At 44.8% G+C, this 26582-nt stretch overlaps 1 protein-coding gene and 1 long non-coding RNA gene across 4 annotated transcripts in view; one reads left to right on the top strand and one right to left on the bottom strand.

Moving 5' to 3' along the window:
* LOC130707096 (uncharacterized) overlaps window positions 1-23436 on the bottom strand; it is a 26473-nt gene extending 3037 nt beyond the window's left edge. Inside the window, exons 1-4 of one of the 3 annotated variants that reach the window (XR_009007086.1) lie at window positions 23298-23436; window positions 20287-20387; window positions 18334-19276; window positions 17899-17998 (exon numbers count right to left, since the gene is read on the bottom strand). This is a non-coding gene — a long non-coding RNA (uncharacterized LOC130707096). The remainder of the gene's footprint in view (window positions 1-17898; window positions 17999-18333; window positions 19277-20286; window positions 20388-23297) is intronic. The other 2 variants (XR_009007087.1, XR_009007085.1) reach the window with 2 other exon arrangements.
* Window positions 18830-26582, top strand: part of ZNF366 (zinc finger protein 366) — a 22099-nt gene continuing 14346 nt past the window's right edge. The window contains exons 1-2 of the mRNA XM_007175943.3: window positions 18830-20176; window positions 23337-23528. Of these exons, the coding sequence (XP_007176005.2) occupies window positions 18830-20176; window positions 23337-23528 (1539 nt within the window). The remainder of the gene's footprint in view (window positions 20177-23336; window positions 23529-26582) is intronic.

The following is a 26582-nucleotide window of genomic DNA, read 5'->3' as shown; positions in this document are numbered from 1 at the left end:
AAGCTTAAAACATTCTCTAATTAATTCTATTCACCTCATGGGATTTTTTTGTGGGGACTAAATGTAATAACGGGTATGAAAGTATTTGAGAAAGTTGAGAATTATCTCAGTATAAGTTACCACAAAATCACAAAATAATTCTCTCAATAAACCTGGATTGGTTTTTTATTCCTATTACAATATTGAGCCAAGTTTAGGAGATTATTTAATTTCAAGGGGAAAATGAAAGACTCTATAGAAGGTAAAAAGATGCATTTAAAGAAATGGATAATTTAAGAATAAGTTAGGTTGACCCTCCCAGAAATCAATTTAGTGATATGTGTTAAGACCTGAAAATTCATATCTTTTTTTTTATTGGAGTACAGTTGCTTTACAATGTTGTGTTAGTTTCTGCTGTACAACGAAGTGAACCAGCTATATGTATACATATATCCCCCGTCTCTTGGGCCTCCCTGCCCCCATCCCACCCATCTAGGTCACCACAGAGCACTGAGCTGAGCTCCCTGTGCTATACAGCAGGTTCCCACTAGCTATCTATTTTACACGTGGTAGTGTATATATGTCAATGCTACTCTCCCAATTCATCCCACCCTCCCCTTCCCCCCGTGTCCACATGTCCGAAATTCATATCTTTTGACTCGGTAATTCTATTTCTAGAAAATCTAATCTAAGGAAATGATAGACACTCAACCAAGATTTACGTACAAAGTTGTCTACTACAGAGTTAATTGTATATTGCATAGAGGTATATAGTAAATAATCAGTGTTGTAAAAGAAAATGTATTCATGCATAGTAAAAGACTTGAAAGAAACAAACCAAAATATTAACACAGTTACTCTTGGTGGTGGTATTATTGATTATTTTCATTTTCTTTTTTTTTTTAAATTTATTTATTTTTGGCTGCGTTGGGTCTTGCTGCACGCGGGCTTTCTCTAGTTGTAGTGAGTGGGCTTCTCATTGTGGTGGCTTCTCTTGTTTTGGGGTACCACGGGCTCTAGGCGCACAGGCTTAGTTGTGGCTCTCGGGCTGTAGAGCGCAGGCTCAGTAGCTGTGGCGCACGGGCTTAGCTGCTCCACGGCATGTGGGATCTTCCCAGACCAGGGATCGAACCCGTGTCCCCTGCATTGGCAGGCACATTCTTAACCACCGCACCACCAGCATTAAGAATTTAAACATTGCAGTATTAAATTGTAAAATGGTAATGAGTTTATATTATTTAAAGGTTATTAAAAATAAAGTGTGTAGAGTTGCTCATCTTAATCTAATTCTGGTGCCAACTCATTTTGTCTTTTAATCCATCTTGATCAATAGCCAGCTTATCTCAACTGCTTTCATGACTTTCTTCCAGTTTTTCTGCTAACCACGACACTGTATGGGCTTTGTATTATGCCTGTCATTTGCCAGCAGCCTAGATAGCGCCAAGAGAGCTGAGTCACCTGTCAGTTTTAAGGTGTCCACATATGGTGCTCACTCCTTCTTTGACTATCCCACACACTCTTCACATGAAGTTCAGAAAACATGAATTGGCCCAGGACTCGTTTCTTCTAGAATAAGATATACCAAGGGTCACTCTTACATTGTGGTTTGCTTGATTCTCCCTAAGAAGTTCTAAGGCAGGAACGTTCTCCACTCATGTTGAATTTCCCGTCAATCCCTACAGAATAGCTGAAATTCAAAGATTTTCGAAATTATACGCAATTCCCTAACCTCTAGATTGGATTTGTTCATATTTTTGTTATCATTAAATGGACCCAAATGAGCTACCTCTTACCAGGTGAGACCCTCAGTAGAAAGGTGCTTACTTCTGTCTTAAGTTAGCCTCACCAGTTCTTCAACCAGGACAAATGAAGATGAACACTTGAAAGGGGCCATTTCTCAAGTGCCCCATTAAATGATGTTATCAAATGCACTCTTTTTATAAGAAAGAGAAGGTTAATGATCTAACAGAATCAGCCTGTTATTGGAGGGGGCGAGGGGAGTCAGCCTGTTGTTGGTAATGGAGGGGGGGAGAGAGAGAGAGAGAGAATGCGAGAGAGCGATTGAGATCATCAAAACCAATCATTCCCAACCACTCAAAGTCAAAAAGCTCCAAAGGACAGAAAATAGGCTTTGGGAAAGCACTCAAAAGAACTCTTTCTTTTGCTAACCCTTCCAAGGAAACATCTTTACCCAGAATCTTCTAGATTCGGTCTTGTAGCATTCAGATTCTCTTGACAGGCCCATCAGTACCTTAATTGGCTTTTCCTCGCCACCTCATCGATTTGTCACACAATTCTTATTCAATTTAGATCCAGCTATTTCTGCACACTTTTACATTGATTTAGAAAATGTCCTTCACACTAGTTTCAGTCTCTACTCATGAAATGTCATTTGCATTAAGATGACTTAGTTTCATGATTTTGCCTTAGATGGAGTCTCAGGCCTTATATACTTCATTCCAGACACTGTTGCAAAACAAGAGTTTATGAGGCTGCTTCCTCCCTAAACATATCTGCTTCTTTCTCCCTTTGTCAAAATTCTCAGAGTTGAAATCCTGGCTATTTTGTATATGTGGTTTTCATAAGTTTTAAATCTGACATTCAGTCCAATCATCATCTCCAATATCATTCTCTCCAGTCATCCAAATTGTCTCAGGCAGGTGTAGGTTTATACAGAGAGATTACACACACCCATGTGAGTGCACACACACACACACACACAATTTAAATATGCCAGTGTAATCCTGTATGTTTTGTCTAAACATTTCCTTTATTGATGCTTCCATAAGAATTGAATATCTGGTGTTACTTCAAACTAGGCAAAAAGTTTTTTATAATTTGTCTTTAGAATTGGTCTTGTGCATTGCCTTTTGATGGCTTTTTCCCAGTTTTCCACTTTAAGTTGTCACTTTTGTGATTGATTTGTAGAAGATCTTAGATACCGAGTAATACTAGTTCTGTGTCCTGTGTTGCAAATATTTTTCCAGTTTGCCATTTCCTTTTGAATGTTATGTGATTTTTGACATACAGACATGTTTTTCCTAATATAATCAAGCTATTCCACTTTTCTAGTTTCTAACTTTCAGCCAAGAGTTTTGAAAAGTCACAGGTTTGAGGCAAAGACCCATGAAAGCCGTCTCACACCGCGTTCCTTACCACGTCGTTGAAACAACTGGGCAGGGGTTAGAGCTGGGAGAAAGGGTTGGATTTATACGTATCCTGAGGAGAAAGAGCCCTTTTTGAAGCTAGAAGAATAGAAGTAGGAGGAAGGTCCCTTGGGAGGAAGGCGGTGTGGGGAGAGATGGTGACGACACTTATGAGTGCCTTCGTAAGAGTCATTTATGTGAATAGAAATTGGATGACAATTCGGTTACGTTTTCCAAGTTCCTGAGCTTTGGGCTGACTTCAGGGGCTTTTAGGGGGCCAATTCCTCTCCACACTTGAGCAATCTGAATGATTCAGTGGCCCAGAGTCCCCTGGGGGCAGGGGAACCCTTTCAGTAGCCAGCAGTGTGGTGAGGGGGTGAAAGCTGCTGCCTCACCGCAACTCTGACCAGTCCTCTGGCACGTGCCACCATGGCACCTTGGCAGAGTTCCACGCTTTGCAAGGATCTTTCACGTACTCTACCTCGCTTGACTATCTTAGCAACTATGTCAAGCGAGTAGGATACACCAAGGTTTCCTATCCTCATTTTTACAGAGTAGAAGCAAACAGAATTTCAAATTGAACTGACTTTCCAAACTCATTCAATGATTGAGTTATGAAGTGAGGTGAGGCGTGCAGTCCACTACAAAGGGGCATTGTAGCCAATCGGAAGGTGTACAGGCAAAGAAACTGGGCACGTCTGGGATGAAATGCTCAGCCACTTACTCGCTCTCTGACCTCAGGCAAGTAACTTCCCTTCTGAGCTTCTATTTCTCACCTATAAAATGGAATAATGGTGCCTGTCTTGCAGGATTGATGTGGGGATTAAATGATACAGTGCTCCATCTTCTTCAGTTCTTTTATCTTGTTGGCGTTGTGTGTTTTTGAGGGCCTCCTTGAAGCCTGTATGGAAAGAGTGGTATATAGACATTCTGAGGACATGGAGAGCATGAAGAGCCTCTGCACAGGGCCTGGCACAGAGCGGATGCTACGAAACCCAGCTCCTCTCCCACCGTGCCAGCTTATAAGCTCCTGAGAGCTAAGATACACACGGAGGCTCTCCTCTGAAGAGTCCTGGTTGGCTTATAATCCCACTCATCCAGAAGCTCTTTCCTATAACATTTAGAGTATTGCTGGCATTAAAGAATATGACATTAAAAAATCACAATTATTTGCTCAGTAGGTCATTGTGTAAGTAGGCTCAATGGCTCATACGTAAATGTAAAAGATCTTGAAAGAGGATTATTGAAATAAAAGAGTCCAGCAACAGGCCTCAAAACAGAGCTTAGCATCTTGGCTAAGAGCAGGAGTGAGCAAACTACTGCTCCAGGGCCAAATCCAGCCCACCACCTGCTTTTTTTTTTTTTTTTTAACATCTTTACTGGAGTATAATTGGTTTACAATGATGTGTTAGTTTCTGCTTTATAACAAAGTGAATCAGCTATACATATACATATATCCCCATATCTCCTCCCTCTTGCGTCTCCCTCTCACCCTCCCTATCCCACTCCTCTAGGTGGTCACAAAGCGCTGAGCTGATCTCTCTGTGCTATGCGGCTGCTTCCCACTAGCTCTCTATTTTCCATTTGGTAGTGTATATATGTCCATGCCACTTTGTCCCAGCTTACCCTTCCCACTCCCTGTGTCCTCAAGTCCATTCTCTACATCTGCCTCTTTATTCCTGTCCTGCACCTAGGTTCTTCAGAACCTTTTTTTTTAGGTTCCATATATATGTGTTAGCATACGGTATTTGTTTTTCTCTTTCTGACTTACTTCACTCTGTATGACAGACTCTAGGTCCATCCACCTCACTACAAATAACTCAATTTCATTTCTTTTTATGGCTGAGTAATATTCCATTGTATATATGTGCCACATCTTCTTTATCCCTTCATCTGTTGATGGACACTTAGGTTGCTTCCGTGTCCTGGCTATTGTAAACAGAGCTGCAATGAACATTGTGGTACATGACTCTTTTTTTAAAATTTTATTTATTTTTTATTTATTTATATTTGGCTGCGTTGGGTTTTTGTTGCTGCACGTGGGCTTTCTCTAGTTGCAGCAAGCGGGGGTTACTCTTCATTGCGGTGCATGGTCTTCTCATTACGGTGGCTTCTCTTGTTGTGGAGCATGGGCTCTAGGCACACGGACTTCAGTAGTTGTGGCTCGCAGGCTTCAGTAGTTGTGGCTCATGAGCTCTAGAGTGCAGGCTCAGTAGTTGTGGCACATGGGCTTAGTTGCTCCACGGCATGTGGGATCTTCCCGAACCAGGGCTTGAACCTGTGTCCTCTGTGTTGGCAGGCGGATTCTTAACCACTGCTCCACCAGGGAAGTCCAACTCTTTTTGAATTATGGTTTTCTCAGGGTATATGCCCAGTAGTGGGATTGCTGGGTCGTATGGTAGTTCTATTTGTAGTTTTTTAAGGAACCTCCATACTGTTCTCCATAGTGGCTGTATCAATTTACATTCCCACCAACAGTGTATGAGGGTTCCCTTTTCTCCACACCCTCTCCAGCATTTATTGTTTGTAGATTTTTTGATGATGGCCATTCTGACTGGTGTGAGATGATACCTCATTGTAGTTTTGATCTGCATTTCCCTAATGATTAGTGATGTTGAGCATTCTTTCATGTGTTTGTTGGCAGTCTGTATATCTTCTTTGGAGAAATGTCTACTTAGGTCGTCTGCCCATTTTTGGATTGGGTTGTTTGCTTTTTTGATATTGAGCTGCATGAGCTGCTTGTAAATTTTGGAGATTAATCCTTTGTCAGTTGCTTCATTTGCAAATATTTCTCCCATTCTGAGGGTTGTCTTTTCGTCTTGTTTATGGTTTCCTTTGCTGTGCAAAAGCTTTTAAGTTTCACTAGGTCCCATTTGTTTATTTTTGTTTTATTTCCATTTCTCTAGGAGGTGGGTCAAAAAGGATCTTGCTGTGATTTATGTCATAGAGTGTTCTGCCTATGTTTTCCTCTAGGAGTTTTATAGTGTCTGGCCTTACATTTAGGTTTTTAATATATTTTGAGTTTCTTTTTGTGTATGGTGTTAGGGAGTGTTCTAATTCCATTCTTTTACATGTAGCTGTCCAGTTTTCCCAGCACCACTTATTGAAGAGGCTGTCTTTTCCCCATTGTATATTCTTTTTTTTTTTTTTAAAGGTAAAGCTATTTTAATTATTTATTTATTTATTTATGGCTGTGTTGGGTCTTTGTTTCTGTGCGAGGGCTTTCTCCAGTTGTGGCAAGTGGGGGCCACTCTTCATCGCGGTGCGCGGGCCTCTCACTATCGCGGCCTCTCTTGTTGCGGAGCACAGGCTCCAGACGCGCAGGCTCAGTAATTGTGGCTCACGGGCCTAGGTGCTCCGCGGCATGTAGGATCTTCCCAGACCAGGGCTCAAACCCGTGTCACCTGCATTGGCAGATTCTCAACCACTGCACCACCAGGGAAGCCCTCCATTGTATATTCTTGCCTCCTTTATCAAAAATAAGGTGACCATATGTGCATGGGTTTATCTCTGGGCTTTCTATCCTGTTCCACTGATCTATATTTCTGTTTTTGTGCCAGTACCATACTGTCTTGATTACTGTAGCTTTGTAATACAGTCTGAAGTCAGGGAGCCTGATTTCTCCAGCTCCGTTTTTCTTTCTCAAGATTGCTTCGGCTATCCAGAGTCTTTTGTGTTTCCATACAAATTGCGAAATTTTTTGTTCTAGTTCTGTGTAAAATGCCAGTGGTAGTTTGATAGGGATTGCATTGAATCTGTAGATTGCTTTGGGTAGTATAGTCATTTTCACAATGTTGACTCTTCCAATCCAAGAACATGGTATATCTCTCCATCTGTTTGTATCATCTTTAATTTCTTTTATCAGTGTCTTATAGTTTTCTGCATACAGGTCTTTTGTCTCCTTAAGTAGGTTTATTCCTAGGTATTTTATTCCTTTTGTTGCAATGGTAAATGGGAGTGTTTTCTTAATTTCTCTTTCATATTTTTCATCATTAGTGTATAGGAATGCAAGAGATTTCTGTGCATTAATTTTGTATCCTGCTACTTTACCAAATTCCTTGATTAGCTCTAGTGGTTTTCTGGTAGCATCTTTAGGATTCTCTATGTATAGTATCATGTCATCTGTAAACAGTGACAGTTTTACTTCTTCTTTTCCAATTTGGATTCATTTTATTTCTTTTTCTTCTCTGATTGCTGTGGCTAAAACTTCCAAAACTATGTTGAATACTAGTGGTGAGAGTGGACATCCTTGCCTTGTTCCTGATCTTAGAGGAAATGGTTTCAGTTTTTCAACATTGAGAACGATGTTGGCTGCCACCACCTGCTTTTGTTTTAAAGGATTTTTTTCAAATACACAATACAGTAGCCTTTAAAATTTAATTTCATAATTTTAAATTTTATTTTTTTTTTAACTTTTCTTCCAGTTTTATTGAGATATAGTTCTCTCTCTCTCTCTCCCATTTATATACCTATCTCCAGTAAAGTTTTACTGGAACACAGCCACTCCCATTTTTTCACATGGTGACTATAGCTGCTTTCGTTACAACAGCAGGGTTGAGTAGTTGCAATGGAGTCTGTAGGCTTCACAAAGCCAAAAAAATTTACTCTTTGACACTTTACAGTAAAAGTGTGCCAACCCCTGGCTACGAGCTACTACTTCCAGGCTATGTGACCTTAGACGAATTATTTATACTCACTATGCCTCAAATTCCTTTTCTATAAAATAGGGATAATGATAGTAGTGATTGAACAAGATAATCTATGTAAAATCCTTGCATACGGTGAGTCCTCAGTTAACAATAGCTATCATTATTAATACTTAAACCATTGATTTACAGCAAAGCTCCTTGGGTAAAACACTCACCCAGACTCAGGAACAAAAACCTGTGTGTTTACCCTAGTTTCAAAGGTCCCCCATGCAGATATCAACAGCAGCTAAAATAGTCACCCTTTCTTGGCACAATCATGTTTTCTTAAGATCAGACATTTCAATGCCATTAGCTCAGCTTCCAGGATATTAAAAGCATACTCTACCTTTTCTCCACACTTACTGTGGACATTTGGATCAGTGTCATTGAATATTTTCCAATTGTCTGTGTACCCTATCTGGGAGAGGGGGAATTGAATGAGGCATTTTGTTGGAATTAAACGTCAAGAGTACCAGCTGCTTCCTTCTGAAATTATGAGCTAGATATTCCAAAAGGTGTGAACCACAAATCAAAGTACAAGGGAAGATTTTACATCTAGTTGTTTACTGTTAGAAAATTTAAAAAAAAAAATTTTTTAAAGAAAATCAACCTTGACAAATAGCATTGAAAGCCATTAAGGAAGCTGAAAAAATAGCCATTCCACTTGTCTCCTAAATATAGTGGGAAATGCTTTCTCAGTGTAAAGAAGAAGTCTTATCCTACAGTTCAATCAGCATATGGAGGTGATTTCCAGGAGAGAAGTGAAAAAAAAAAAAAAATCCCGCAGCTCAACCTTTCAGAAGTATCATAATCATGTGGGGAGAAAATCATCTCATACCTCTTCCTTATTGTCAATCTTTTCAGGTTAAAAGAGCCATCCCTGTGGTGGGGGGTTGAGGGTGGGTGCAAATCTCCAGCTCAGCTTCTTGCAAGGTGGCTAGGCAGGGCCCTGGGGTGGGTTGGTGGCCTGGGAGGAGGAAAAGGGGTCAGGAGGGTTCTCCAGTCTAGGACTTGTATGTGTGCAAATAGGGCACTGTGGTGCCCTCCCTCTCACCAGGTGCAGCATGACCTCTCCAGGATGCTTTCCTTTGTGGATTACCTGGACCCCAAAGTGGCCACTGCCATGGGCTATGCTTCATCAACTCAGCCTTGGCATAGAGGAGAATTTTCTCCTCACCCTCACACCCCATCACTAGGAGCCTGGGCGGGAGGCGGAAAGGCAGGGATGACTGCAAGTCACAGGGATTCTTCCATCAGAATCCCTCCTTTACCGCCACCCTCATGCCCGCTCGTGCTTCCCTAATTGTGTAGGCTCTGTATCGAGCACCTCCCTAAAGTAGTTCTTAACCTTGAATGGCTATGAGAATCAACTACAGAGCTCTTAAAAAACACCAATGCCTTACCTGGAGCCCCACCCCCAGAGATCCTGATGTAATACAGGTCTGGGGAGGGGTCTAGGCATTGCATTGATTTTGGGTGTGTATGTGTGGGGGCGTGTTACATGTTTAAGACTTCCCAAATGAACCTAATGTGTCAACCTACTATGTGCCAGGCACTCTTCTAGGTGGGTAAAACAGTGAAGAGCATAGGCAAGGTACCTGGTCTCACAAAGCTTATGGTCCAGTGGGGCAAGACAGACAATAAATTAATGAATGGCCAAGATATATTCTAATAGTGCTGCCAGGAAAGTAAAGCTGGGACTGTGAAAGAGAGGTGAAAGATGGGGAGATCTGTAACGTTAGATTACATAACTTTAGATTGACTTAAGTTGTTTTCATACCTTGGCTATTGTGAATTATGCTGCAACAAACATGGGAGTACAGATACCTCTTTGAGATAATAGTTTTGTTTTCTTTGGATATGTACCCAGCAGTGGAACTGCTGAATTGCATGGTAGTTCTACTTTTAATTTCTTAGGGAATCTCCAGGGCTCCATGAGATGACACAGTAGGATTTATCTTCTTGGGAGAGATAATTGGGCATAAGAGTAGGGAAAAAAGTTTCCAGAAAGAAGCTGAATCTAAGTTCAGTCTGGAAGAAGAGGTGGGTCAATAGAAAGAATATTCCCGGATGACCAACCAGTCTAAGTAAGGGCAAAGAGGTAGGAATTAGTTTGCCCCATGTAGAGAATAGTGAAGGCCTGGTCTCAACTGGGGTTGAGAGAATTTTAGAGAAAAGGGGAATTGAGCTGGACCTGTTTATAAAGGACTTTGAAGGTCAGGGAGCGATGTTTACATTTGATTTGCTCTGTGTATCAGATGGGGAATGTGTTTAGTTACAAACCACAGAAATCTGAATACATTTTCTTAAGCAAGTAAAGGATTCATTTTCTCAGAAAGCAAGAAGACTAGCACCAAGTGGGTTCAAGAGTTCCACAATGACACTTTCCCTCTTCCCTTCTGCCATAATTTGTGGAAGGCATTGTCATTAACTTTATTGCTTCACGGTTGCAATATGACTGCTCCACCTCCAGCTTCATAACCACATTTCAGGCAGAAAAAAGAGACAGGAAAGGATAAAGTGGGTGGTTTCTGCATTAGGAATGCAAAGGCTTTCTCAGGTATTCCTAGCAGTCTTCTGCTTACATCTGTTTTGGCCAGAACTGTGGCACAAGGTACCCTAACTGAAAGAATGTCTGGGAAGGTTAGTGTTTTTGCTGGGCACATTGTCACCACAAGCAAAATCAGGGTTCCATTTCTCAAGGAAGGGGGAATGGCTATTGGAGCAGCAATTAGCAATTTCTACACACGATGTACAGCATCTCAACACATGATTGTTGTAGGATCCTGAACAGAGAGTTGTCTTAGGAAAAGTGATGAATTTTCAGGGAATTCCCTGGCGGTCCAGTGGTTAGCACTCTGAGCTCCTACTGCAAGGGGCCTTGGTTCAACCCCTGGTCAGGGAACTAAGATCCCACAAGTATGCAGTGCAGCCAAAAATATATTGAAAAGTGATGAATTTTCAGAAGATGGAACTGGCATTGGTATTCAAGGGATTTGGAAGGAAGGAGAAGGAAGATCTGGAAGAGTGGATGGAAACTGTTGAAAGTAACCCTGCAGTGATGTGGTGGGCACTTGAACTAGAATACTAGGTATGGGAATGGGAAGAAGGTGAGAAGCTAATAGTCATGTCCAAGGAACAATGAACAGGATTTTGTAAAGACCATCCAAGAATGAATGGTCAAGATGGAAGGTGTGGACAAACTGACTTCTTGGTCCTTTTTTCTATGCCAAGGGTGTTGGAGGAATTAAAGATTATTTGCTGAACATCCAAGAAGGGCCAAAGATTAGAAGACCTTGAAGTATAACTTAATGCACAATCCCTGCCTCACAATGTTCTTGTTGAATAGAATACATGCAAAAAAAAAAAAAAAAAAAAAGCTAGTATCTGCCATATATAAAGTCTCCCCTTTGGATAGAGCAGGAATTTAGATCATTTATCAAATTCTTAAAACCCAGTACCCCTCTTTATATACCATATGCATATTATTGGATGCATTCCAAAGATATGAATTGATTAGAGAGTAGACTCTGGTCACCTTAACTGTTGTTGGATATTTCCCATATATCCTCAATTACTCCTTTTATAATGTACAGAGTAACATTTGTTGTATGCTTCTTTTATATTTTTTAACTTATTTTGAGTTTATATACAGTAAAATTCATTTTTTGAGTTCTATTTGAGTTGTGTAACCACTACCACAATCATGATACAAAAGAGTTTTTTACTCCCCTCCCCACAAAAATATTGCCTTGAGTGACATTTTTAAATAGGTTCCTTCCACAGATGGCTAACCTCATCTATTATGTGTTGATTCTTACTACTTTTGCTTGCCAGACGTCATATTTCCTGGTATTATCTACCAATTCTAAGGCCCACCAGACCATGTATGCAGTCATCCTCAGAGACAGACAAAATGAAGCTTTTGAACATGCATGTGTTTATTTGCTTGGCTAGGAGTGGGTGTATCAAGTTTACTTGGTCTGTGAACATAAAACAACAACAACAAAATTGAGATATATTCTAAGGACATCACTCTAAAGAAATTAGGAGAAAAATTCTAACATTCCAGTTGGAGCTCCATCCCCAAGAGATATATTAGTTCTGAGAGATGGGAGAGAGAACTGCTAAGTCATATCTCCAATTCATTTCCTTCCTTTAAATGGGTCACGAGGGCAGTGATAACCCCAACATGCTAGCAACTGTTCCAGGGCTCAAGTAATTATATTTATCCCTGCTTTTCAGAAACTAGACCTAGGCATTAAACACTTTCCTAAATGAAACCCATATCCATTTAACCTATGCAAGTTAGTAGCTGAATTTCTTGTTGCTGTCTTAATAAGGGCTCTTTACAAAATATATCTATATCTATATGTAAATGGTATATATGCATGCTCATTGTGGACAATTTAAACAATGGAAAACTAAACTTGACTTTATGTTATGTCTTGGTGGTATTTAGGAACTTAAAAAAAATATGTGAGTTCAATTGACTGTTTCACATGTGAACAGGTCTCATCACCAAGTAATATTTTCTGACCAACCTAGAAAACTCAGCTCATGCCATGGCTGACAGATTACATTTTATAACAAAATGCAAGGAATTCAGGTTTATAAATTAAACAGGGGCCACAGGGGCATCCAGAAGGGCTCTGCGATCTGGCTACCAGGCTTCTGGTTCCCTCTTCTTGACTCTACCTCTAACCCAGGGAGTGACAAGGCAGACCATTTATCTCTTTAGAACATATTGCTCTACCTGCCAGATGCATATAGAGATCCTTCTATTCCTGCCAATATCAGGAATGCGAAACTGAATCATTACTTGCCAGATACCTGCAGGTGAAGAACTCAACAGTACAACTACATACATATTAAAACAATTATGTTGAATCATTAGAATGTTTAATTCTATGACTCAAAGTCTCTTTCTGTTGTCACAAATTCAGAAAGAACCAGGTGATCCAATAAAATCCCACTTTGGAGGAGCCTTGTAACAGGATCCCTTTGTATGAACAGAGAGACGTTGGCAATTAGTCCATACATTTCCCATTCTGTCCTTCTGTTATCCTCCCACAACTCTCCACCCTTCGCTGCTCTCAGCACTGCTTCTTATTCTTAAACTTCTCCTCCACTTGCACCTCCTCACTGCTTCCGTCTTTGTTGAGGGCAGAGCTCCAGGGCTGACCACGTAAGTAAAGTGCTATTCTCTCAAAGTAAAAGGCAAGTCAGTGTCTCCAGTAGTAAAATGTAATGTTTTCCAGTGAAACACTGGAAACCTTCAAGGAATAAAGAATGTGAGAGAATATATTCTTTCATGAATTTCAGAATGAATAGAAATCAGTGTTGTAGAGTGGGGATAAAGAGATCTGGCCCTGGGATGCTGACTCACAGTGACTCTTCTAATAGCATTTACTGGACTGACCTCCGATTCCAATGAGAACCACAAAATACCAGTAATTTTATCTGGGGAATATTTATATTTTGGTGCAGTAGGTGAATTCCCAATTAAAGGGCATTATTAGAAGAATTTTTTCCCCAAACTAAAAGTAGTTTCATCTTGGTTAAGCCTTGCATTTCTAATTGGTATTTATGGTTCCAAGAGATTTTGTTTTTGTTTTTAAAATCCATTCATTCCCCATTTCCTCATAACTAACTCTTATGGATAATACCTGTTACAGAAGACATCCTGAGTCCCATTTTCCCCTAACACGGATCAACCCAATATTTTCCTCCTCAAACCGTTTGCTTCCTGACTTACAGCCTATTGGGTTTGGCGATTGAGCATATATGGAAGAAAGCCAGGAACCTTAGAGCATCGTCTGACTCTAGCAATGAAGATGCGTGATTATTCGGAGGCATCTCCCTCTCCACCCCACGTTAGTACAAAGGGTAGATGCTACCAACTTCCCAAACATTTCCTCGGGGTGGAAGAGTGCGGGCTGACCACCCACTCCTGGTTTATGTTTCCCAGTTTCAGTCCAGGGGTCTTTCTTTCTATCTGCTGCCTATTGGACTTTTCAGGCATCTGTTTTCTGACTGAGGTGCAGAATCTTGTATCCTAGCATTAGTATAGCCAGGATTTAGGGCTTACCCTAAACCTGAGGGTCAATTCAGAGAGTGGTATCCTTGGGAACGGAGCCAAGCAAGGGCACACACAAGGCGCGTAAATCAGGTTCTTCCCACAATAACTACCCAAGAATTTATGAGTGTGCTCATGATCTGATTAGGGATGTCTCCCAAAAGTCACCTGCAGTCTAGATAAAGTAAGATAAAATTAAACATTTAAAGTTCCATATGGAGACTTTCAAAACAAGAACCATTCATTCCTTCTCTCATCCCATAGCAGTTTATTGAGCATCTACTTTGCATCAGGCATCATGCTGGGGACTGGAAACCCAGCAGTGAATCAAACAGACCCAGTCTCTGCCCTCACAGTCCCACAGACATTGCAAGAGCTGGTTTGCCAGTGTTGACCCAGCACTGTCCCAGTGTCTGAGACTTTGGGTTTGACAAACAGGTCCTCTTGTCTCTGGGAAGGTGACCTCTGATATTAAAATAGGGACAATTCCTCAGCTTCCCAACGACTGGCTAAAATAGCTCATGAGACCACCCAGTCCCCTTCGTCCCCACCCAATCCCCAATCCCTTTTGTAACCAAAGTCATCTGTTACTAATGCAGGCTTGAAGATATGTCCGTAAGAGGAAAGAGCCATAGCGAAGGGATGGGGGAGTATTCTTATACTAGAAGGTTGATCTCCACACTGAATAAATAAACTCATCCTGGCTTTACCCATTGGCCTTTTCTAGTGTGGTTCACATTCACTGCTGGGATAAGACCAGCTCGGGGTAAATGGGTAAAGCCTTGGTTTTGAGGAGGCCCAGATACCAGTCACTGTTGACCAAGAGCTTCAGCTTGGAAAACAGAGATGAGGTCAGTCAGCTTCAATCCACTGATCATCACCCCAACCCTCCTCTCGTGTCTCTTCTTTCTTACCACTCAAGAGTACTACCACATTGTCCAGTGTTAATAAGCTTTCACGTACACATTCTATTTTAAGTCTCCAACAATCCCATGGGGATATCCCAACCCCTATTTCATGGATGAGAAAATCAAACCTCCAAATTAATTTGCTCATTTTCCCACAGCTGCTAACACAAAGCCAGCGTTCAAGCCCAGATCCTCAGGCTCCAAACCAACGCTCTTTGCACTCTCCCATAGCTGTCTCCTTTGACAATTTCAGTTCTTTATTTTTGCACATTATTTCAGCACATCCTGGTGGGGAATGGTCTTCTAACCTGCTGGTTTTCTGGGAGCAGCCACAGATTACTGGCCAGGGGAGGGGCTGCGGTTTCCCCACCCCCTACGCTGCCCCCAGCACTCTCTTGCCTCCTACGTAGGAATCCCACATCTGTCATGGATGCCTGCGGAGCTATTTTTAGAGACAGAGGGGAGCGTGGGGTGGCACACATTCAGGTTTTCTAGGAATCTGTTAATATTTTTGTAGAGGCCGTTCAGAGTTTTAAGTTGACTGATAAATGACCTCCAGAGGAAGACATCCTTTCCCTGCTCTTCCCTTCAACACTCCCTATCCCTGATATGGATTTGTTTTCGGGGTGTAATTCTTTTACCCACCCCCCAGGGCTCTCCTTGGCACCCTGGACTCAAAAGACAGGGATATTAATAACTAGCGGCAGCTACAGCTGACTTATGTCTCAAGAAGGTCAGGAGGAAGCAGATCTAGTTCTCCTTGACCTCTGTAGGGATTGGCAGTGCTCCTTCAGATCTTTATGCAGAAAGGGGCTGCTGTTTTACAGGTCTGGGAAAATGTCCATGGATGGATCTCAATGCTTTCTGAAACCTCCTGAGTTACTGATTTTATTCTAGAGTAGGCAGACTACTATTTTAGAGGTGGGGTATGTATATGCACAAGTCAGAAACTGGGTAAAAATTTTTACCATATTAAAATAGGGAGGAAATTAAAATGTACATATGTAAAATCTCTGGATTTGGGAGACATAATTCTGTCGTTTATGTTAAAAATCACATCAGCTCTGTTCAACAATGTTTCTTTGCTTTACTAGGTCAATGGTGACAAAATAAAAATGTAAACACTGAAAATAAGTATGCTTTTGAACTTAACATTACATTAGAAGTGTCACTCCTAATATATTAAAATGAGTGGGCTTCCCTGGTGGCGCAGTGGTTGAGAGTCTGCCTGCTAGTGCAGGGGACGTGGGTTCGAGCCCTGTTCTGGGGGGATCCCACATGCCGCGGAGCAACTAGGCCCGTGGGCCACAACTGCTGAGCCTGCACATCTGGAGCCTGTGCTCCGCAACAAGAGAGGCCACGATAGTGAGAGGCCCGCACACCGCGATGAAGGGTGGCCCCCGCTTGCCGCAACTGGAGAAAGCCCTCGCGCGGAAATGAAGACCCAACACAGCCAAAAAGAAAGAAATAAATAAAAATAGTAAAAAAAAAAAAAATGAGTGAATAGTAGATATGTCACAACTAAAAACAAAAATATTAAACAAAGACCATAATAATGTGTACAAACCAAAATAACTTCAGTTTCAAAATTAGTGATAACACTCCTTTCCAAGTAAGTAACTTTCTGGTATGATACAGCACATGGTATAAAGGAGGTACCAGACAGCATTAGCCGTGCACTTTCAAATAGCTTTTTAACAATAAAATACACAAAAAACTCAATAAGTTATGGCCCATGTTCTGATATGTGTCTATTTTACCAATTCTCCAATCAAGCTCTCTAATATGACGTAGGAACCATTGCCATTTTTAACCAGATAAGAATAAAGCAAAACCTGTTTGCATTTGGATGGGCTCTGCTGTGGATTGCCCTAGTCACTGCAGCCTGGAACAGTTCTCTCCAGTCTGAGCAGCCTTTTTGCAAATAGGATCTCCTATACAACCAACTGTGGCCAAAATGAAATTCCAGAGAAAGGAGCTGCCACTTTTCCCCCTCTATTTCAATAGGACATATTAGCTTTGTCTGAAAGCCAATTATTTTTATAGATGCAACAAGTTCGTGGACCAGGGCCACCCCCTCGTTAGCTGTGTGTGAATCCAGGGCTCTGGACCTGATGAATTAGGCAAGAGATGATCTAGGAAATGATCCAAGAGCCTCTGTCCTCTCCGTCCTTGTCCTGGTCTTTTCACAGCAGCTGCACTACTCCCCTCATTTTGATGGCGTCCCCACACCCCTCCTGGACTCACAAAGCTAGACACTGCATTCTTGTACTGCTCTCATCCCTTCCTACAAGTACGTGGTCCTTGAGGCAGCAGTGATAGAAGACCTAGCATTTCAGTAAGAATTTTAGGAAGAAGGAAAAAAAGGATGGGGCACAGGCTGGACAGTCAAACTCCCCCTCTTAATTACTAAGCCCCAAACCCACAGAAAGAAGACAAGTCAGGGCTATCTTCCCACTCACAGAAACACAAAGCAAAGACTAATTGACATTATGCTTTAGTTCTCTAACACTTTCACATAACAGTTTTAAAGAATGTCCAAATATTCATATAATAAGGGCACATATTTTTTCCCTCAGTCGGATTTCTGTGTATGAATTGGTAATCCAACAAAAAAAGACCCATTTCTGTTCTAATTGTGCTGTGGTTCTCAAACCTCTCATAAAGACACACATGCTATTTGGGAATATCCAGGTACTTGTAAAAACTGCATTTGCCTCACCAGGGACTACAGAAAATCACTGGTCCTCTCACCCCTGGAACCCTCACCCTGCACTGCTCAGCATGTAGTCATTCCCGGGACCAGAGACCTGAGTTAGTCCAGAACCTATCCCAGCCCTGTCTTCAGTGGCCTGAGGCCAGACCTGACACCTGACCAGGCTGAGTGGTTCTGTGGGAGCCTCTGCTGAGCAAAGGGGACCAATCCCATTCAAGCTCAGAGGATCTAGGTAGAAAGGGCCTTCACTGGAAATGTGAAGTCAGCCACTTGGCTCTTTCCACTTGTATCCAAGTGAGGAGGATAGAAAACAAGCAAGATGTGTGAAAGGAAGCATGGCCCCTGGTTTAGATTCTGGCCCTACGGGCTCTCCTAGATATACCTGATGCTGTCACCAGGACACAGTAACTGGTTCAGCAGGGAAATGACAGGCACCACAGGAGTCACCAACACCAAAGGCCAAGCTTTGTTCTGAATGACACCTACATGAAGGAAGAGACACAAGTGCAGTTTTAGAGACGCACGATCTTGGATTTTTTTCCCTGAAGTTGCTTCAGGTGGAGGATTAGAATGCATAAATTGCCAGGATGACTCTGTAACATTGGATTATATGCTTTTCTTAATCACATTGATCTCATCTGCTCGATATACCCCAGCAGCACACTTTGCTGGGGGTGGATACTCAGAAAGTCTGAGATCTGAGTTAAGCAGTAAAGTCCCTTCTCCTGTGTGGCCTTCAATATCCCCATCCTCCAGCAGCAAAGGCCCCTAGACAGGCAGAAGCAGTGGAAATCAATTCACTTAGAGAAGAACTGACCCTAAAAGACATTTAAAGCGCCATTTGGCAGATGCAATTCCATCTCAGGCTGAAAAGTCGCAGAAGAATGTGTCCCAGTTCTGACTCCTGCTCTGAGTAGCTGTGGGACTCAAGCACGTTGCTTCACCTCTCTGGGCCTTGGTACCCTCATCTCAGATGGGGACAATGGCCAGATGAGGTCTCAGGTTTCCTCCCAATCCAGCCCACGCTCATACCTCCCCTCCTCCACCCCCAGCTATGGTTTTGTGGCTGTGATTTACACTGGAGCCCTAGGGTCCCACTCCAGGAGGCCAGTGCTTTCCACATTAGTAACCGGGTTTGCAAGGGGGAAAATATGATATTTTAAACAGCCTTAGGATAAATGGGGAGCGGTATTAAACAAACATTACTCTTCATAAATTAGTACTGACGTCTAGCCACAACTCTTCATGGAAAAAGGGATTTTTTTTTTTTTTTAACTATAAGTTTCTTTCTCTTTAAAGGAAAATTGCCAAGGATGCAGAAGGAAATGAAGATGGTCAAAGACGAGGATGTGCATTTCAGTTTGGGTGCGAAGAGGGGCCCCTCCTTCCCCCACGGCCTGCAGCCAGTGGTTTCCCGAGGAAGAGCTCCTCCAAGACACCCCTTCCAGGAAGCTCTCCGGGGGCCGTTTTCCCAGTTCCGGTATGAGCCTCCTCCAGGAGACCTAGACGGATTCCCGGGGGTCTTTGAAGGAGGAGGGTCTCGCAAACGGAAGAGCATGCCCACCAAGATGCCCTATAACCACCCCTCGGAAGAAGCCGCTCTTGCCCTGCACCCGGAGGAGAGCAAGAACCCCGGGCCCCCGGAACTCCGGCTGCTCTTGCCGCCGCCGCCGCCGCCGCCGCCGCCACGGCCCAAGTACGACTCTCGGATGATCGACCTGTGCAACGTGGGCTTTCAGTTCTACCGCAGCCTGGAGCACCTGGGGGGCAAGGCCGTCAAGCAGGAGCCCGTGAAGCCCAGCGCCACGTGGCCCGCGCCCACGCCCCCTCCGTTCCTGCCTACGCCCTACCCCTATTACCCCAAAGTGCCCCCGGGCCTGGTGTTCCCCTTCTTCGTGCCCTCGGCCTCGCCCTTCCCCTTCAGCCGGCACACCTTCCTGCCCAAGCGGCCCCCGGAGCCGCTGCTGCCCCGCAAAGCCGAGCCGCGGGAGAGCGAGGAGACCAAGCAGAAGGTGGAGAGGGTGGACGTGAACGTGCAGATCGACGACAGCTACTACGTGGACGTGGGCGGCGCGCAGAAGCGCTGGCAGTGCCCCACCTGCGAGAAGTCCTACACCTCCAAGTACAACCTGGTGACCCACATCCTGGGCCACAGCGGCATCAAGCCGCACGCGTGCAGCCGCTGCGGGAAGCTCTTCAAGCAGCTCAGCCACCTGCACACCCACATGCTGACCCACCAGGGCACGCGGCCCCACAAATGCCAGGTGTGCCACAAGGCCTTCACCCAGACCAGCCACCTGAAGCGCCACATGATGCAGCACAGCGAGGTGAAGCCGCACAACTGCCGCGTGTGCGGCCGGGGCTTCGCCTACCCCAGCGAGCTCAAGGCCCACGAGGCCAAGCACGCCAGCGGGCGGGAGAACATCTGCGTGGAGTGCGGCCTCGACTTCCCCACCCTGGCCCAGCTGAAGAGGCACCTCACCACGCACCGGGGCCCCATCCAGTACAGCTGCTCCGAATGCGACAAGACCTTCCAGTACCCGAGTCAGCTGCAGAACCACATGATGAAGCACAAGGACATCCGGCCCTACATCTGCTCCGAGTGCGGCATGGAGTTCGTGCAGCCCCACCACCTCAAGCAGCACTCCCTCACGCACAAGGTACTGCGGGGCCCCAGGGGAGAGGAGCGAGTCCGGGGCCGAGGGCCCAGGAGACCTGCGCTGCTCCCCACCCCTGACACGTGTAACCATGGGCTGGAGGCGTCCCTTACCTGAGCCCAGACGTTCTTCTTCCTCACCTTGAAATGGGGGAGAGTGAGGAGACTAGCCATCAAGCCCTTTCCCATCTCGACTTCTGGAGTCTCAGACCGTCCTAGAAAGAAAGAATGCAGTTTGGAGAGGAGGGTGCGGAAAGATGAAGGAAGCAGCTGCTGCTTGGGCTGTTGCTTCTTCACCTCCCAGAATCCCTAAAATTTTATTTGTGGAAACTTCATCCGGGGCGCTAGCATGAGGGTGCATCAGTCCCTATCTACCCAAGACCAGCTTTGTGCCTGGGATACACTAATCGGAGCCTTCTAGAAAACTCTAGAAAATTCTCTTGGTCTTTTTCTGCTAAAGCTGTGGCTACCTTTTGCTTTATTTTCTGCCTCAACTGCTTCATTTGCAGGTGGCTTTGAGGGCAGCAGACCTGGCCTGGGTCTGGCCGGGTCTGTGCTTCCCCCATTGAGCTGCCTAGTTGGTGGCAGTGCTCTATGGTTTGTATTATAGGAGGCATGAGAGAGCATTCTTCTCTGTTGGGTTAGGTTTTACCTTCCCCAGCCTCAGGTCTTCAAGGAGAAATATAGGCCCGCGTGTCTAAGTTCAGCCTAGTTTGCAAACAAAGCCCTGGAGTCATTCAGGACGAACTAAAACAAGGCCCCAGTGCATTCTTGAAATCTTACCCAGCTAAGCTAACTTGGGTCTGCTTTGAGCTTCCAAGAGGGGAAGTTTGCCCCACTGACCTCTACTCTCACACCCTTGACCTCAAGTGGTTTTCTTGGCAGAAAAGACTTCTAGCAAGCCAGAGTTTCTAAAACATTCTTTCATTCTGAAAGGTCAGTGGAGGACTTTGCTCAGCCAAGATAATATTTCTGCTCTGGCATTGTGGGTTTCATTTGATAGGTTAGGACCAAATATGGGCAAAATGCTTGACTGCCTTGTGGGCTCTGCACAGACAGCTGCCCTGCAAAAGGCACCTGAGATGCATCCAGAGAGGAGGTGCCCGCCTAGTGCAGGAGCCGCCAACAAAGAGCCTGAACTGCGAGTCAGCCAGCAGGGGGGCCATGTGCTAATTTCAGGGACTCCTACATGTGTGGAAAAGGAATCAGAGATGCATTTTAGAACAGATAAAAATTCTGTAAGATGGTAGAAAATGAACTCAAAATGGAGAAAACAGCCTGGTATCTGAAATAGGTCTTGTTTGAATTAGGAAGCAAAATGCATTTTAATTAAAGGAGTCAGCAAACAGTGAGAGGTAGCATTTACTGAGCACTTGCTAAGTGCCAGGTACTCTACTTCTCATTTAATCCTCTTCAACAACTGTAAGAGCTACCTATGGGTATCGTTACGCCAGATTTGCAGATGAAGACATCAAGCCATGGGGAAGTCACCCAGCATCTCTGTCTCTAGCACCTGAGCTCTTGAACACAACTATCAAGACTACTCCTTCCTTCCCTTCACCCAGCAGCTCCGCAGGTCCCCTCTCTGAGATTACATTGATCTTATTAAAGACACAGCAGCTCCCTTTGTTCCTAAAGCTGTGTCCAGTCTCTCATTTACTTGAGGTCTAGGCCAGCCCACATGTGAATTTTACTTTGTTCACAGAATTCTCCTTAGAGAATTCCAAAAACAGTGATAAGTAGGTACTAACTAGATCATAACCAAGTATAGGGACAATCTTGAGAAGAAAGATACTGAAGTAAATTTTAAACCCATCAAGAAAATAGTTTTTATTAATTTAATACTTTTTAACTCACTGTTTGAATATGCAACACATTTCAAAAATTCATCTTCTTAGGAGGACATTAAACTTTAGATCTCTTCATTAGCATAAATCCATACTCATCTGCAATCATCTAGACTAGACAGTATTCCAGTTAGAAAGAGCCCCCGGGGTCTCATGTCCCAGCACTTCAACTTGAGATGAGGAAGCCTTCACCAGGAAAGGCTGCGGGACTCATTTAAGGTTATGCAGCCAGTAAACAGCTGGGCAGAGACCCAAACTCACCCTTTAGTGCCACGGGCTCACCTAAACTGAGGAGTGGTACTCTCTTACCATGTCCCAAATTAAAGAAATGAAAATATAGGCAGAGGGAACCTTGGAACCCCTCCTGCCTTAGGTCACTATGAATATCAGGCCATATGGGTTTTATAAGATACAGTTGTTAGCTAAATGACTTGTTCTAAACCTGTAATAACCTTAGTTTTAATACCATGGTTCTGGGTCCTTCCAAAAAGTCACTCTGGGTCAAGATTTCTTGTAACAGCCGTTTCAGAGAAGCACTGGTTAGTCAGGATTAGGTAATGCTCTACTCGCGCCGTGAGTCCCTAGAAATGCTTTCAGTTGAGGGCATTGATGCTTAAGTATTAAAACACTTCACAAACAGCAAGGGAACTCGAAAATCTTCTTCTTTCCCGTTTTCTAATTCAGAAAGCTGTCCTCTGCCAAATTGCTCTGTCGGACAGAAGCCGGCTTGGAGGAGGCTGCACAGCCAAATCACGTAGAGGCCACTGTGGCCCGTGGGAGCCCAGGGGACCACCTCAAGTGGCGATTATCGAGTTGTAATTTTTTGAAGTGTGGATGTGAGTTGTTCTTCTCGGATTTTCAAGTCCATTAATGAGAACTCAAGAGAACATTGGTTTTCATATGGGAAATGATATTATCAGTTTAGGGGGCTTTGTTTTTTCATGATCATGAAAGCCGGATTAGACTCATTTCACATACCATTCATTCCATGGTGCTCTTACCAAAATCTTATTAATCCCTGAGAACTGTTACCATAGAATTCACCCCAGCAGCAGCAGGAACAACAAAAGCAGTAGCTTTCTCTTCCTCTAACAGTCTGGCTAGTTTATGGTTTTTAGAAGAAAAAAAGGATTACGTAATCAACACTTTTCAAGAAAATAGTAGTTTAAGAAGGCTACAGCCACACCATTTGGAACTCAACATCTTTCACCAAATCCTTCGTGGATTTATGTGGCAGAGAGAAAAGCAAAGACCGCTGTCCTGATGAAAGTCTGTTACCTGCTAACCACGGTTCTTTCGCCTCTTGCCCCCTTCCAGGGCGTGAAGGAGCACAAGTGCGGGATCTGCGGGCGGGAGTTCACGCTGCTGGCCAACATGAAGAGACACGTGCTGATCCACACCAACATCCGCGCCTACCAGTGTCACCTGTGCTACAAGAGCTTCGTGCAGAAACAGACCCTTAAGGCGCACATGATCGTCCACTCGGACGTGAAGCCCTTCAAATGCAAGGTGGGCGGCTGCCCGGGAGGAGCACGGAGAGGGAGGGCTCAGAGGGCTGTGCAAATGCTCAGGAAGAATCTCCAGGGAACCTTCTACTCAGTCTCATCAGAGGGACCCCTGCGGCTCAGAGTAGGTCTGCGGCCAAGCCCAGGCCTGTCTGCTGTTCTGTGCCGCTCTCCGCCACAGCTGTGCTCAGCTGAGCCCTAGGAGCTGCCCTGTGGGTCTCGCGGCGGAATCAGTACACAGGGCGTGGAGACAGCCAGTACAGGGAGCGCTGAGGGTGGAAGGCCCATTTGGGGAATGAGGTCGTTAAAGGATGAAGGTGGTGTGAGAGCTCGTCCTCTAGAAAGCAGCAGTCAGGTGTAGCCCTCTTCCCCTTACAAGCCAATGAGTAGAACACAGAGAGGAGTCAGAGAAGCTTCCAGCCCTGTCCCCTTCCCTTCCCACTGCCCCCGCTCCTGCGCTCCTGACACTTGGACTGAGCACTGTAATTTGAGGGCAGGTCTCCCGGAGGGGATGGAAGAGATTCCAAGGCTAGTCCCTCAGGTGACCTCAGAGATGCTTGCGTCGGCTGAGGAACAACTGGGTGCAAGGTCAGCTGAAGTGCTTCTCGTTTATTACTGAATATGATGGAGCGTCTTCGTTACAATCTCTGTGTCACATTAACTTGGTGGGGTTTTTATTTCATGCACTAAGGTAAAGTGTGAGCTGGAGATTTGTAAAGCCCAAGGCACTGACGGGTATGACGCAGAAATGCTCAGGCTTCCCAGGCTGGCTCCCCTCCCCCCACATTGTTTCTCTTCTCCACTCCTAAGATGAGAAGGAAGCTTGCTCAGGATTGGGCAGTTTAATTCAAGGAAGGTACTGGCAAGTGACACCTCAGTCACGAGGAGAGAGCTGAGGGGGAAGCAGAGGGAAATCACCACGTTCAGATATCGTTAGAGCCTTTCTGTTTGAAACGGATTTGCCTTCTCTCTGTCCTGCGTGTCTGATGGGGTCCAAATGATACTCTTTGTCAACCCCTGTTTCTGGAGTAGGGTTCCCTGCTTCCAGGGGCTGTTCCTGCCTTAATCCCTCAGCAGCATGTCCCCCCACTTGAAGGAACCCCCTGTGAAGCTGACTTCTTTCCTGTGCTGGCCACTCCTGGACGGGGTGAGAGGGGTCAGGAGCCAGAGCTTCCCTAGACCTGTGTGGGCATTCTCCGGAGGTGGGGGAGGGAGGGGTCTCCCTCCAGCCCTTTTCCTGCCACCTACTTGTGTTTCCCCTCCTTTCCTTCAAGTTCCCAGTGGTTTGAAAGTCAATTTATGTCCATCTTGAGTGATCTGAGCTGAAGGGGGAGGAAGCTGCATGCAGGATGGTGTACGTAATTCGCAGGGCCTGGTGGAAAATGAACACGGGGCCCCCTTGTTCAGATGCTATTCAGAATTTCAAGACGATGAAAGCAGAGCGTAACACCAAACCCGGGACACTTCTGAGTTCAGGGCCTCATGTGACCACACAGGCCACACACCCTTCAAGCCAGGCCTGACTGCGGGACCCTGTGGACTCCACAGACCAGCTCTTCTGTCTCCCTTTAGACACGACTTTGGTTTCCCTTCCGCCTCACTGAGTCCCTTGAACACTTCACTTTTAACAGAGCTGTTCCCGCCTGCCGGGGGTTTACTGTCTCCTACAGTAGAGGTGCTATCAGGGGCTCATCGCCCCTCTTCATTCCTTGTGTTCAGTTTACTCTTGGGCTTCGAGCATGAACTGTATTTTTATCAGCTGGTGGTGGGGCACATAAAGTCGTTAAAATATTCAGGAGCCATTGCATAGTTTGTAGTCCCCTAAAAATCCACGTCCATCCAGCCCAGCCGACTCCCTTCTCCACCTCACCAATTCAGGGCCAGCAGTAGTGGTTAAACCAGGCAGAAAACATCTCTGAAACAGAGGGATACGTCAGGGCAGAGCCAATGCAGGAGAAGGGCTTGCCAGCTGTGTGTGATTTGGGGGCACAGAGGCAGTCCTGTTTCTCTACCTCAAGGGCCTCAGAGGGGCCTGGAGGATCTTGGACCAAGTGGTCCTTGAGGATTTAGAGGGTTCTCTCTGGTACCAGTGCATAGAGACCGGACATGATGGGACATGACGGGCCCAGTGATGACAGGCCTCCCTTCACCCCAATGATAGCGTACCACACAGGGTTCAAAGGGTGTCTGCTGGTCAACTACACAGTTCAGAAACTCAATCTGACGTCTCCTTGAGGGTGGATAAGGCTCCAGATATCTGGTCACACCATCAAACCCCATAAGAGAGGGGCTTATAGCGTGAAATGCCAGCTGTGATAGAATACAGTTTAACTCTCCAGTGGGAGTTGGGCCTGGCACAGGAATTGGACTGGTCATCTGCAAAGGTCACTTCTTCCTGAGCAGCAGTTTCTCTCAGGAGACCACAGGAGGTCAGAGGCTGCCTAGAAGGCAGTATGTATCATTTGAACAAAAAGAACTGGATGTTAAAGTGTATGTTTGTCAAACTTAGGTGGCCCCTCTCCATTCTTAGACATTCCTGAAATAAGAACAGGTGTCAATCACCTCGATCAGGAGCCCTCTGTCCCCTGGCGAGTGCCAGAACATACTGCCAGGTTCTTCTTCTCTTTGTCCCCATCTCCCTGCAAAGTGCCACCTGCTTGGTGTCCTCTTCATACCATCACCCTTCTTCATTTCAAAGGAATTTCAGAGCATGTCTGAATTTACAGATTATGTAATGGGGCCCTGTGTATTTATAAACTAGCTCCAGATCCCACTGTGGGATAGGCCATCTCCAGATGGTGTCCTGTGGACTTTGCTTCTTACTCATGTTGTGCTGTATTCTTGGAAATCTGGCCCTGGGTAGGGGTTCCTGGGGTCTGAGAGTTGGGAGAGGAACAGAGGGCCACTTGCTCATCACCATGCAATTCACAGCCCTCAGAGAGGAGTGGATGGCTGGCTACACGGTGATGCTGGAGAACGGGCCCAGACAACTAAACCCGAGCTGTATTGCAGTAACAGGGAAGGGTTATTCCATTTATGTGACTGACATGGCTGGAAA

Source organism: Balaenoptera acutorostrata, chromosome 2 (assembly GCF_949987535.1).
Source record: "Balaenoptera acutorostrata chromosome 2, mBalAcu1.1, whole genome shotgun sequence".
In the NCBI taxonomy this organism is placed as follows: Eukaryota; Metazoa; Chordata; class Mammalia; order Artiodactyla; family Balaenopteridae; genus Balaenoptera; species Balaenoptera acutorostrata.
Note: the sequence above shows the minus strand (reverse complement) of the source record. Positions and strands in the feature narration are given on the sequence as shown.